This window comes from Oncorhynchus tshawytscha, unplaced genomic scaffold, assembly GCF_018296145.1.
Source record: "Oncorhynchus tshawytscha isolate Ot180627B unplaced genomic scaffold, Otsh_v2.0 Un_contig_1741_pilon_pilon, whole genome shotgun sequence".
Lineage (NCBI taxonomy): Eukaryota > Metazoa > Chordata > Actinopteri > Salmoniformes > Salmonidae > Oncorhynchus > Oncorhynchus tshawytscha.
Window position 1 is genome coordinate 620,768 of NW_024609808.1, and position 14,233 is coordinate 635,000.

The following is a 14,233-nucleotide window of genomic DNA, read 5'->3' on the forward strand; positions in this document are numbered from 1 at the left end:
TGTGGTTCACTCACCTTTTTCTTTAAAAAAAACTCAGTTTGAGATGTGGTATCCACTCGGCTCGCTTCCTCTCAGATCAAAGGTTGGTCCATCTGCTTCATTCCCGAAGTGTGGTTCTCCCTGAGATCCCAAGTTTAGGGGATCCCTCGTGCACAATTGATTTACCTAGATCGTAGGAACGGTCACCGAGTGAAGATTCACATCCCATCCTCGTCGCCAAAAGTCGTGGAAATTTCCTCTATTTACCAAATCATGAGCGCAAACCACAACACAAGTCAGAGTTAGTTATCAAAGTCCATCTTTAATTATATGAGCTTTATCACAACCCTGTGACTCTCAGGCAATTCAGTGTCTAAATGAATTCTCTGAGAGCCCCCCTACATTGCAGCTGAGATCCTTTAATAGCAAAGACCACACATAGTCAGACAGCATAGACATAATACATCGTTCAGCTTTGTCTCCTTACTCAAACCCAGAACCATAAACCAATCCTCCATATCAACAGGCATATATCAAATTGTCATTTAGATACAACCAATTCTAAATACAACCAATCCTGGACAAATTCACAGAGAGCATAGAATGATTCCAGACACTGCCATCCTCCTTTCCCCGATGGGAAAAGTAGGGAGTGACTGGCACACAGACACAGTGGAGCAAAAGATATGTTTACACATGATGACACATTGACCTCTCCCCTCTCTGCGGCCCACACCTTGACCTCTCCCCTCTCTGCGGCCCATGCAACTTAGTCTTGACATAGAACAGATAACTGCAAACCCTGCCACAGTATTATACAAAAATAACATTCTTGATGAGAAGTAACTTACAAACATATGATGAATATAAAACATCTTACCTATGTTACCAACCAATTCTGATTATTCCCCAACAAGTTTCACGCGAATGCTGCCATCAATCCACGGTTTCTGGTTTGGGAATGTTTTAATCGTTGCTATGGGAATGACATCTTCAACGCACGTTCTAATGAACTCGCTCACCGAATCAGTGTATTCGTCAATGTTGTTGTCTGACGCAATACGGAACAAATCCCCAGTCCACGTGATGGAAGCAGTCTTGGAGTGTGGAGTCAGCTTGGTAGGACCAACGTTGAACAGACCTCAGCGCGGGAGCTTCTTGTTTTAGTTTCTGTCTGTAGGCAGGGATCAACAAAATGGAGTCGTGGTCAGCTTTTCCGAAAGGAGGGCGGGGCAGGGCCTTATATGCATCGCGGAAGTTAGAATAGCAATGATCCAAGGTTTTTCCAGCCCTGGTTGCGCAATCGATATGCTGATAAATTTTAGGAGTCTTGTTTTCAGATTAGCCTTGTTAAAATCCCCAGCTACAATGAATGCAGCCTCCGGATAAATCGTTTCCAGTTTGCAAAGAGTCAAATAAAGTTTGTTCAGAGCCATCGATGTGTCTGCTTGGGGGGGAATATATATGGCTGTGATTATAATCGAAGAGAATTCCCTTGGTAGATAATGCGGTCGACATTTGATTGTGAGGAATTCTAAATCAGGTGAATTTCCCCTCCCCTCCTCCCTTTTCATTCTATTCTATCAGCCACACCACTAGCTCACCTCCACACAATACATTTACAAGTTAAAGACACACCTTGGAATAAATAACAAAGGAAAACTATTACCAGATGAAGTGAGTGTTTTTTATGATTTCCCATCACCATAAATCATATTTAATCACTGAACAGTAGCAGACCTAACTTTATCTGTTCGTGACTCTGGATAGTGGATTAAAAAGACCATCAATCTCCAATGATATTAAAGTACTATTCTGAACATTACTGATATACTGAGTGGCAAGTCAAGATATCTGCTGGTTTTATTGTTTGGTCAACAGCACCACCTGCTGGACAGGTTTAATGTTGCTGGACTGAGCAGTATGGGAGGATGAAAGATGACACATTTAGGGCCGGTTTCCTGGACATCTACATTGAACATACTGTTTAGTCCAGGACTAGGATTAATCTGTGTCTGGGAAACCAGACCATATAGTTGAGTAGAAAGTAAGTGATACCAGCTTGTAGTGGGCTGACTAGTCCTGAATTGTCCTTTAGTTCCTGGACCATTTTCCATGCAGCTCCAGGTGACAGAGAACACATCAATTAGGACCGAGCCAACAAGCTGATCAATGATACTGAGGAGAATTACATAGAGACAGACAACCAACTGAGAAAACATATCAATGGTTCTGAATGACAACCAATATACATCAACACCAGACATCATGATTCATGGAAATGTACAAGATTAAAACATTGTATTGAATTTTAATTAATAACAAATCAGTTTACAGTTTAACCAGCTCAGCAGTATCATTATAATCATTGAGATAAAACCCAGGATAGAGGGGCTGAGTGAATGTGGTCTGGAATCTGTGGAGGAGGGTCATTGTGTCAGAGACACTGTAGAAGGACAGAGTACCTGCCTTGTGATCCAGGTACACTCCTACTCTGGAGGACTGAGGGCCTGATACTTTAGTCTCAACATTATTGTGTCTGAAACAATAACCACCAATAGAGCACAGTAAACTCCAGGAATTGTTATTGAATCCAAATCTAGTCCCTGTCCTGCTGATGTCTTTATATGAGACTGCTGTATCAACAACACCAGTCCTCTCCACCTCCCAGTAACAGCGTCCAGACAGACCCTCTCTACACAGAACCTGACAGTAGTTGGTGAATCTGTCTGGATGGACAGGATATGGTTGGACTTGGCCTGTACAGGTCACCTTTCTGTTCCCTTCAGACAGAGAGAGGTCTGTGTGTGCTGTGTTTGGGTCCAGTGTGAGCTGACAGGAATCTGGGAGAAGAGCAGAGACCAATGAGGGGAGTCAGAACAATAAGTTAAGTCAGATACTGTATCTACCCTGTCTTTGATTAGAGCACAGCAGAGATCAAATCAGAGAAATATGAGGAGTCAGATAGATACCCAGTCTTTGATTAGATCTACTATTGCTATATATTTCTAGAGGGATTGTTAGGAGTGTCAGTTACTTCACAATAAAGAGACTCACATTGTAACAACTGTTCTCTGGTCTTGGGCTCTGGAGGCAGTACAACATCCACTATATTCACTACAGACACACAAACACATTGACAGAGAGAGGGAATGTTATCATCAGACCATATTCCACATGTATATGACTAGAAGGGAACTTTCAATGGTCTAAAGTTGATGTTCTTATTGTTTTCAACACACCTGTAGTGGAGATCTTGGTCCATTCTCCTTTAAGGAAGTCTTCTAGTTTCTCTCTCAGTTCAGACACAGTCTTACTCACATCTCCAAAGTACTGAAGAGGACGGACAACGATGCTGGGTAAGTCTGAAGATACACTGATACTGGAGAGAGACTGATAACTCTGGAGAGAGAGAGAGAGAGAGAGAGAGAGAGAGAGAGAGAGAGAGAGAGAGACTGATAACTCTGGAGAGAGAGAGACTGATAACTCTGGAGAGAGAGGGAGAGACTGATAACTCTGGAAAGAGAGAGAGAGACTGATAACTCTGGAGAGAGAGAGACTGATAACTCTGGAGAGAGACAGAGAGAGAGACAGAGAGAGAGAGGGAGGGACAGACAGAGAGAGGGAGAGAGAGGAGGACAGGGACGGAGAGAGAGAGAGAGAGAGGGACGGACAGAGAGAGAGAGAGGGGACAGAGAGAGAGAGAGGGACAGACAGAGAGAGAGAGAGAGAGGGACGGACAGAGAGAGAGAGGGGCGGACAGAGAGAGAGAGAGAGAGGGACGGACAGAGAGAGAGAGAGGGACGGACAGAGAGAGAGAGAGGGACAGACAGAGAGAGAGGGACAGACGGACAGAGAGAGAGAGAGAGGGACAGACAGAGAGAGAGAGAGAGAGGGACGGACAGAGAGAGAGAGGGACAGACAGAGAGAGAGAGAGAGAGGGACGGACAGAGAGAGAGAGAGGGACGGACAGAGAGAGAGAGAGAGGGACAGACAGAGAGAGAGAGAGAGAGGGACGGACAGAGAGAGAGAGAGGGGCGGACAGAGAGGGAGAGGGACGGACAGAGAGAGAGAGAGGGACGCACAGAGAGAGAGAGAGAGAGAGACCGATAGAGAGATACACAGACAGAGAGAGAGAGAGAGAGAGAGAGAGGGACGGACAGAGAGAGAGAGAGGGACGGACAGAGAGAGAGAGGGACGGACAGAGAGAGAGAGAGGGACGGACAGAGAGAGAGAGAGAGAGAGAGAGGGACGGACAGAGAGGGAGAGGGAAGGACAGAGAGAGAGAGGGGCAGACAGAGAGGGAGAGACAGACAGAGAGACAGAGACAGGACAACATAGTGATTGAGATTAATAGTTTCACATGAAGTTAATTTCATATCACATGTAACAAGACAGTTTAGTTACCTGGAGGAAATGGATGTGATCCTCTGTGTGTGAGAGCTGCTCCAGCTCAGTGCTTCTCTTCCTCAGCTCAGCTATCTCCTGCTTCAGTTGCTCCAGGAGTCCTTCAGCTTGACTCACTTGAGCCTTCTCTTGTGCTCTAATCAGCTCCTTCACCTCAGATCTCCTTTTCTCAATGGAGCGGATCAGCTCAGTAAAGATCTGATCACTGTCCTCCACTGCTGACTGTGCAGAGCGCTGGAGAGAGAGAGAGAAGGTTCAGTATCCTCTCTGCACCTCATTGAGTCAGACCTCTGCCACCCTGCTCTCCAGGTCCACCGGGCGGTGTCCTTCCTCCTGGACAGACAGGTACAGAACACCTCTTGGTCCTGCTCTACTCTCCTTCCTCCTGGACAGACAGGTACAGAACACCTCTTGGTCCTGCTCTACTCTCCTCCCTCCTGGACAGACAGGTACAGAACACCTCTTGGTCCTGCTCTACTCTCCTCCCTCCTAGACAGACAGGTACAGAATACCTCTTGGTCCTGCTCTACTCTCCTCCCTCCTGGACAGACAGGTACAGAACACCTCTTGGTCCTGCTCTACTCTCCTCCCTCCTAGACAGACAGGTACAGAACACCTCTTGGTCCTGCTCTACTCTCCTCCCTCCTGGACAGACAGGTACAGAACACCTCTTGGTCCTGCTCTCCTCTCCTCCCTCCTGGACAGACAGGTACAGAACACCTCTTGGTCCTGCTCTACTCTCCCCCCTCCTGGACAGACAGGTACAGAACACCTCTTGGTCGTGCTCTACTCTCCTCCCTCCTGGACAGACAGGTACAGAACACCTCTTGGTCCTGCTCTACTCTCCTCCCTCCTGGACAGACAGGTACAGAACAAATCAAATCAAATCAAATTTTATTTGTCACATACACATGGTTAGCAGATGTTAATGCGAGTGTAGCGAAATGCTTGTGCTTCTAGTTCCGACAATGCAGTAATAACGAGCAAGTAATCTAACTAACAATTCCAAAAAAACTACTGTCTTATACACAGTGTAAGGGGATAAAGAATATGTACATAAGGATATATGAATGAGTGATGGTACAGAGCAGCATAGGCAAGATACAGTAGATGATATCGAGTACAGTATATACATATGAGATGAGTATGTAAACCAAGTGGCATAGTTAAAGTGGCTAGTGATACATGTATTACATAAGGATGCAGTCGATGATATAGAGTACAGTATCTACGTATGCATATGAGATGAATAATGTAGGGTAAGTAACATTATATAAGGTAGCATTGTTTAAAGTGGCTAGTGATATATTTACATCATTTCCCATCAATTCCCATTATTAAAGTGGCTGGAGTAGAGTCAGTGTCATTGACAGTGTGTTGGCAGTAGCCACTCAATGTTAGTGGTGGCTGTTTAACAGTCTGATGGCCTTGAGATAGAAGCTGTTTTTCAGTCTCTCGGTCCCAGCTTTGATGCACCTGTACTGACCTCGCCTTCTGGATGACAGCGGGGTGAACAGGCAGTGGCTCGGGTGGTTGATGTCCTTGATGATCTTTATGGCCTTCCTGTAGCATCGGGTGGTGTAGGTGTCCTGGAGGGCAGGTAGTTTGCCGCCGGTGATGCGTTGTGCAGACCTCACTACCCTCTGGAGAGCCTTACGGTTGAGGGCGGTGCAGTTGCCATACCAGGCGGTGATACAGCCCGCCAGGATGCTCTTGATTGTGCATCTGTAGAAGTTTGTGAGTGCTTTTGGTGACAAGCCAAATTTCTTCAGCCTCCTGAGGTTGAAGAGGCGCTGCTGCGCCTTCCTCACAATGCTGTCTGTGTGAGTGGACCAATTCAGTTTGTCTGTGATGTGTATGCCGAGGAACTTAAAACTTGCTACCCTCTCCACTACTGTTCCATCGATGTGGATGGGGGTGTTCCCTCTGCTGTTTCCTGAAGTCCACAATCATCTCCTTAGTTTTGTTGATGTTGAGTGTGAGGTTATTTTCCTGACACCACACTCCGAGGGCCCTCACCTCCTCCCTGTAGGCCGTCTCGTCGTTGTTGGTAATCAAGCCTACCACTGTTGTGTCGTCCGCAAACTTGATGATTGAGTTGGAGGCGTGCATGGCCACGCAGTCGTGGGTGAACAGGGAGTACAGGAGAGGGCTCAGAACGCACCCTTGTGGGGCCCCAGTGTTGAGGATCAGCGGGGAGGAGATGTTGTTGCCTACCCTCACCACCTGGGGGCGGCCCGTCAGGAAGTCCAGTACCCAGTTGCACAGGGCGGGGTCGAGACCCAGGGTCTCGAGCTTGATGACGAGCTTGGAGGGTACTATGGTGTTGAATGCCGAGCTGTAGACACAGGATCCGCATCGCGAAAAACATATTCTTGGTCGTACTGATGGTGAGTTGACGCTGATCTTATATTCAGTAGTTCTACTCGGGTGTATGTAATGAAACCTAAGATGACCTGGGGTACTAGTATAAGAAATAACACGTAAAAAAACAAAAAACTGCATAGTTTCCTAGGAACGCGAAGCGAGGCGGCCATCTCTGTCGGCGCCGGAAGTACACCTCTTGGTATATCATATACATCATATCATCATTCAGGAAGTTATGCACAATAAGCATATCTTTGGGAGGACGTCCAGTCTCTCTTTTCCGGGCAAGAAAGTTTCTGTCCAACAACATCTCTTCTGTTTTGACCTCAATACCGTAGTTCTTGGTAAACTCAGTTCAGCATGATGTATCTAGGAAGTTGTTTTGAGTTTTATTTTAGTTTTACTATTGAGAGTTCCCTCTATTTGTGCTTTCACTAGATTCATCATTGGCACGGAGAGAGAGTCCCTGTCTTCCTAACATTGATGTGACCACAACAATTCTCCTCAGATACTCCCTTCTCTCTGCAATATCACCAGCATGGTCAGATGTTCAAATCTGAGCAATGTTCCCATGATTGATAGTTTCCTGTTAGCTTTGCCACAACACTGTCTCTGTGTGTTTCTGTCATCTCATGTTTGACAAAGATAAACTAAGATTTTTTTCCAATTTTTGCAGCCATTACTGACAAAATAATCAAATCAATACCAAAAAAACTCTACATGGAAAGCAGAAAGCTGTGATCAATTAAATACAACGTTAACTAGATATTATCTGTGTCATTTATAGCCTGGTACAGATAGTAAAACTACATTAAATACAACGTTAACTAGATATTATCTGTGTCATTTATAGCCTGGTACAGATAGTAAAACTACATTAAATACAACGTTAACTAGATATTATCTGTGTCATTTATAGCCTGGTACAGATAGTAAAACTACATTAAATACAACGTTAACTAGATATTATCTGTGTCATTTCTAGCCTGGCACACACATATATTGACTGATATATTGAATTGTTTAGGGAAGCTTTAGCTTTGGCTTTAATACATTCTGAAAATACTTGAAAACCAAAAGAGAAAAGAATAGAAGCCCTCCTCAGGAACAACAAAACCCTCACAGACCAACTTCTTCTTCTATGATATAATGGAGGTCCTCAAACCAACGTTAAAGGTGCATGGCGCCACCTACTGTGCTGGAGTGTGTTCAATCACGGTTTACACCACTCTAAATCCTCCTACCTAACTCAGAACTTCTGAGAAAATAAAAGAGTCCTACTAACTTCTAATAGACCCTCCCCCATCCCCCAAATCCCTTCCAAGTGTAATGTTTACTGTTCATTTCTGATTGTTTATTTCACTTTTGTTTATTGTCTATTTGACTTGCTTTGGCAATGTAAACATATATTTCCATGCCAATAAAGCCCTATGAATTTAATTCAGTTGAGAGAGAGACAGCTCCATTTTAATGTATAGGGGACATGAGTCAGTCATGGTTACTCATGGTTATGTGATGAGGCAGCCCAGTCAGTTACATGAACCAGTCTATTCTCTGAAAGGGGTCCAGACAGCCTGTTCCCAACAGTGGGGTCAGTGGGATTGGATAGGGGCCCCTCTCTCTCTCTCTCTGACTTGAGGAGAGAAGTGAAATGGTGTGTCTCCTCTGGTCAACAATACTCACCTTGAAAGACTCCACAGCCTGTTGGAGCTCCTTCAGCCTCTTCTCTCTCTCCTGGAATCTCTGCTGGACCTTCTGCTGACTCATCCCCAGCTGCCTCTGTGGAGAATCACTCTTCAATGAGCTATCAAGCTTTATTAGTCCAGTAGATCAATAGTATAGTAATGTGACATAGGACCCATAGAAGATAGGGATACAAATGTTGAGGAAGTGTCTGTCTGAAATGATATAATCATGTAGTCATGTGAATGATTATAGTTTTAACAGTACACAAATCAGTAACATTTTGAAATATTCTGTTCAAACATGTTATGTTGAATATCAATGTTCCTAAAGAGGGAGACAAAGGGCAACTAGTTTCAGTCTCTGATAAGGCAGGCCAGCTGCAGAACTAGGGAGGAGGCAGGAATTCAACAGTCTAGTTAGTCTCTGATAAGGCAGGCCAGCTGCAGAACTAGGGAGGAGCCAGGAATTCATCTCGAGGTCAAGCCACCACAACGACCCTCCTACTACAGTCTTATCTCACACACATACACTTCCACGCCTACTAAGGTTCTAGCATCAAACAGGGCCATGACTACACCAGTGAGAGGAACCAATTCAGTTCCTGCCTAGCAACAGAGATGTATCGGCTGTCTAGATGTGTAAGGAGTTGGTCCTGCCTAGTAACAGAGATGTATTGGCTGTCTTGATGTGTAAGGAGTTGGTCCCGCCAAGTAACAGAGATGTATTGGCCTAGTAACAGAGATGTATCGGCTGTCTAGATGTGTAAGGAGTTGGTCCCGCCTAGTAACAGATATGTATTGGCTGTCTAGATGTGTAAGGAGTTGGTCCTGCCTAGTAACAGAGATGTATTGGCTGTCTAGATGTGTAAGGAGTTGGTCCTGCCTAGTAACAGAGATGTATTGGCTGTCTAGATGTGTAAGGAGTTGGTCCTGCCTAGTAACAGAGATGTATTGGCTGTCTAGATGTGTAAGGAGTTGGTCCTGCCTAGTAACAGAGATGTATTGGCTGTCTAGATGTGTAAGGAGTTGGTCCTGCCTAGTAACAGAGATGTATTAGCTGTCTAGATGTGTATTGGCTGTCTAGAGGAGTTGGTCCTGCCTAGTAACAGAGATGTATTGGCTGTCTTGATGTGTAAGGAGTTGGCCCCGCCTAGTAACAGAGATGTATTGGCTGTCTAGATGTGTAAGGAGTTGGTCCTGCCTAGTAACAGAGATGTATTGGCTGTCTAGATGTGTAAGGAGTTGGTCCTGCCTAGTAACAGAGATGTATTGGCTGTCTAGATGTGTAAGGAGTTGGTCCTGCCTAGTAACAGAGATGTATTGGCTGTCTAGATGTGTAAGGAGTTGGTCCTGCCTAGTAACAGAGATGTATTGGCTGTCTAGATGTGTAAGGAGTTGGTCCTGCCTAGTAACAGAGATGTATTGGCTGTCTAGATGTGTAAGGAGTTGTTCCTGCCTAGTAACAGAGATGTATCGGCTGTCTAGATGTGTAAGGAGTTGGTCCTGCCTAGTAACAGAGATGTATTGGCTGTCTAGATGTGTATGTAGTTGGTCCTGCCTAGTAACAGAGATGTATCGGCTGTCTAGATGTGTAAGGAGTTGGTCCTGCCTAGTAACAGAGATGTATTGGCTGTCTAGCTGTGTAAGGAGTTGGTCCTGCCTAGTAACAGAGATGTATTGGCTGTCTAGATGTGTAAGGAGTTGGTCCTGCCTAGTAACAGAGATGTATTGGCTGTCTAGATGTGTAAGGAGTTGGTCCTGCCTAGTAACAGAGATGTATTGGCTGTCTAGATGTGTAAGGAGTTGGTCCTGCCTAGTAACAGAGATGTATTGGCTGTCTAGATGTGTAAGGAGTTGGTCCTGCCTAGTAACAGAGATGTATTAGCTGTCTAGATGTGTGAGGAGTTGGTCCTGCCTAGTAACAGAGATGTATTGGCTGTCTAGATGTGTAAGGAGTTGGTCCTGCCTAGTAACAGATATGTATTGGCTGTCTAGATGTGTAAGGAGTTGGTCCTGCCTAGTAACAGAGATGTATTGGCTGTCTAGATGTGTAAGGAGTTGGTCCTGCCTAGTATGAGGTTATAAACATATGTTGTTGTATAATCACACATTGTCTTTGCAGCTGTATGACCCAGTGGGTGAATAAACTTGGTTTGAGTTTTTACTCTGATCAGAACCTAACAGACTTTAGAAAATGGTGATACATTTGGAGAATCTGGGTTAACATATCTATATAGTCAAGGTTTGTGTTCATATTTGTGGATCCATTTAATTTGAATGATCTCATGTTCAAACAGATTTAGTTCCTACTGTATCTTTAATTCTTTGTTTATCAGACAGCCACCAACAAGTTGTTCTGGTCTTACCTGTTTCCCAGTTCTCTCTGCTGCAGCTGACACTGTATCATGGCCTTTATGTTCATCCATTGTACAAATCAGACAGATACACTTCTGATCGGTACGACAGTAAACCTCCAGCAGTTTGTCATGATGAGAGCAGATCTTCTCCTGTAGTTGTGCGGTGGCTTTGACCAGCTTGTGCTTCTTGAAAGCAGGATATTCATAGTGAGGTTGAAGGTGAGTCTCACAGTAAGAGGCCAGACACACCAGACAGGACATGAGGGCTTTCTGCTTTCTGGTCCCAGTGCAGAAATCACACGCCACATCTCCAGGTCCAGCATAGCACAGAGCAGGAGGGGGAGCAGCCTGGAGTCCTGTCTTCCTCAGTTTCTCCACCAGCTCAGCCAACATGTTATTTTTCCTCAGATTAGGCCTTATAGTGAAGGTATGTCTGCACTGAGGACAGCTATAGACCCCTTTCAGAACATCCTGATCCCAGCAGCCCTCAATACAGCTCCTACAGTAACTGTGTCCACAGGGGATGGTGACCGGCTCCTTCAGTAGATCCAGACAGACAGAACAACATAACTGGTCCTGGTCCAGTAGAACACCCTGTTGAGCCATTTGGATGGTTGTTCACTCTCACACAAACAGACGATACAGAGACTCAGATCAGTTTTGTTTCCACAGAAGTGAGTTTTTGAGGATGTGTGGACTTTCCAGTTCTGCCAGATAGGTGAGTTTAGAGGGAGGGAGTGAAGGAGGGGTTAGAGGGAGAGAGAGATAAAGAAAGGCATGCAACGTCGAGAAGGAGACAAAGATTTTGGTTCCTAGGTTAAATTATAGTCCCTGATGACATTTTATTTAATCAATTTTAGAAAAAGACTAATGTAACCAACGGTGTCCAAAGGTGTCTGAATAACTTCTGAATGCCCTGTAATGCCATATACAGTGACTTGCGAAAGTATTCACCCCCCGTGGCATTTTTCCTATTTTGTTGCCTTACAACCTGGAATTAAAAAAGATTTTTGGGGGGTTTGTAACATTTGATTTACACAACATGCCTACCACTTTGAATGCCTACATGTCTACCACTTTATTGTGAAACAAACAAGAAATAAGAGAAAAAAACAGAAAACTGGAGCGTGCATAACTATTCAACCCCCCCAAAGTCAATACTTTGTAGATCCACCTTTTGCTGCAATTACAGCTGGAAGTATCTTTGGGTATGTCTCTATAAGCTTGGCACATCCAGCCACTGGGATTTTTTCCCATGTTTCAATGCTAAACTTCTCCAGCTCCTTCAAGTTGGATGGGTTCCTGCTGGTGTACAGCAATCTTTAAGTCATACCACAATTGGATTGAGGTCTGGGCTTTGACTATGCCATTCCAAGACATTTAAATGTCCTCTTAAACCACTCGAGTGTTGCTTTAGCAGTATGCTTTGGGTCATTGTCCTGCTGGAAGGTGAACCTCCGTCCCAGTCTCAAATCTCTAGAAGACTGAAACAGGTTTGCCTCAAGGATTTCCCTGTATTTAGCACCATCCATCATTCCTTCAATTCTGACCAGTTTCCAGTCCCTCCTAATAAAAACATCCCCACAGCATGATGCTGCCACCACCATGCTTCACTGTGGGGATGGTGTTCTCGGGGTAATTAGAGGTGGTGGGTTTGTGCCAGACATAACGTTTTCCTTGATGGCCAGATTGATCATGATGACCAGAGTACATTCTTCCATATGTTTGGGGAGTCTCCCACATGCCTTTTTTAATTTTTAAGCAATGGCATTTTTCTGGCCACAATTCCATAAAGACCAGCTCTGTGAAGTGTATGGCTTAAAAGTGGTCCTATGGACAGATACTCCAATCTCCGTTGTGGAGTTTTGCAGCTCCTTCAGGGTTATCTTTGGTCTCTTTGTAGCCTCTCTGATTAATGGCCTCCTTGCCTGGTCAGTGAGTTTTGGTGGGCCGCCCTCTCTTGGCAGGTTTGTTGTGGTGCCATATTCTTTCCATTTTTTATAATGTATTTAATGGGGCTCTGTGGGGTGTTTAAAGTTTCTGATATGTTTTTATAACTCAACCCTGGTCTGTACTTCTCCACTACTTCCCTAACCTGTATGGAGAGCTCCTTGGTCTTCATGGTGCCCCTTGCTTAGTGGTGCTCCCTGGTCTTCATGGTGCCCCTTGCTTAGTGGTGCTCCTTGGTCTTCATGGTACCCCTTGCTTAGTGGTGCTCCTTGGTCTTCATGGTGCCCCTTGGTCTTCATGGTGCCCCTTGCTTAGTGGTGCCCCTTCTTAGTGGTGCTCCTTGGTCTTCATGGTGCCCCTTGCTTAGTGGTGCCCCTTGCTTAGTGGTGCTCCTTGGTCTTCATGGTGCCCCTTGCTTAGTGGTGCCCCTTGCTTAGTGGTGCCCCTTGCTTAGAGGTGCCCTTGCTTAGTGGTGCCCCTTGGTCTTCATGGTGCCCCTTGCTTAATGGTGCCCCTTGCTTAGTGGTGCTCCTTGGTCTTCATGGTGCCCCTTGCTTAGTGGTGCCCCTTGCTTAGTGGTGCCCCTTGGTCTTCATGGTGCCCCTTGCTTAGTGGTGCTCCTTGGTCTTCATGGTGCCCCTTGCTTAGTGGTGCCCCTTGCTTAGTGGTGCTCCTTGGTCTTCATGGTGCCCCTTGCTTAGTGGTGCCCCTTGCTTAGTGGTGCTCCTTGGTCTTCATGGTGCCCCTTGCTTAGTGGTGCCCCTTGCTTAGTGGTGCTCCTTGGTCTTCATGGTGCCCCTTGCTTAGTGGTGCCCCTTGCTTAGTGGTGCCCCTTGCTTAGAGGTGCTCCTTGCTTAGTGGTGCCCCTTGGTCTTCATGGTGCCCCTTGCTTAATGGTGTCCCTTGCTTAGTGGTGCTCCTTGCTTAGTGGTGCCCCTTGCTTAGTGGTGCCCCTTGCTTAGTGGTGCCCCTTGCTCGGTGGTGTTGCAGACTCTGGGGCCTTTCAGAACAGGTGTATATATAATGAGATCACGTGATACTTAGATTTATTTTATTTTACTTTATTTAACTAATTATGTGACTTCTGAAGGTAATTGGTTGCACCAGAAAGTAATCTAATTCTGTCGCTATCAGTTGATTGAGATATTAACTTTCTGTAAAATAGAAGATGTTTAAACCCAGTCAGCTTTAAGGGAAACACTTGTGACTGTCTCTAGTTGGGTTCAGAAGTTAAAGCTGAAATATTACTGTATTGTTCTGCCCCCTCTGTCTGGGGTGGAAAGGAAGGACCACTCTGTCTGGGGTGGGGTGGAAAGGACCACTCTGTCTGGGGTGGAAAGGTAGGACCACTCTGTCTGGGGTGGAAAGGTAGGACCACTCTGTCTGGGGTGGAAAGGTAGGACCACTCTGTCTGGGGTGGGACCACTCTGTCTGGGGTGGAAAGGTAGGACCACTCTGTCTGGGGTGGAAAGGTAGGACCACTCTGTC

The 14,233-nt window shown here is 45.5% G+C and overlaps 1 protein-coding gene across 2 annotated transcripts; it reads right to left on the reverse strand.

The window, feature by feature from the left end:
- Positions 1–2,077: 2,077 nt before the first annotated feature.
- LOC112247931 (tripartite motif-containing protein 16-like) lies at positions 2,078–11,434 on the reverse strand. Of its 2 annotated transcripts, none has more exons than XM_042318535.1 (6): positions 10,805–11,434; positions 8,437–8,532; positions 4,387–4,620; positions 3,222–3,381; positions 3,037–3,087; positions 2,078–2,822 (listed from the first exon to the last, which is right to left on the reverse strand). In XM_042318535.1, exons 1-6 carry the CDS (start codon positions 11,399–11,401, stop codon positions 2,311–2,313), a joined length of 1,650 nt encoding a protein of 549 aa, XP_042174469.1. In that variant the 5' UTR covers positions 11,402–11,434; the 3' UTR covers positions 2,078–2,310. The 2 variants fall into 2 exon arrangements, with proteins under 2 accessions (XP_042174469.1, XP_042174468.1); XM_042318534.1 differs by having other exon boundaries at positions 3,037–3,096; positions 10,805–11,423.
- Between the last annotated feature and the right edge of the window lie 2,799 nt (positions 11,435–14,233).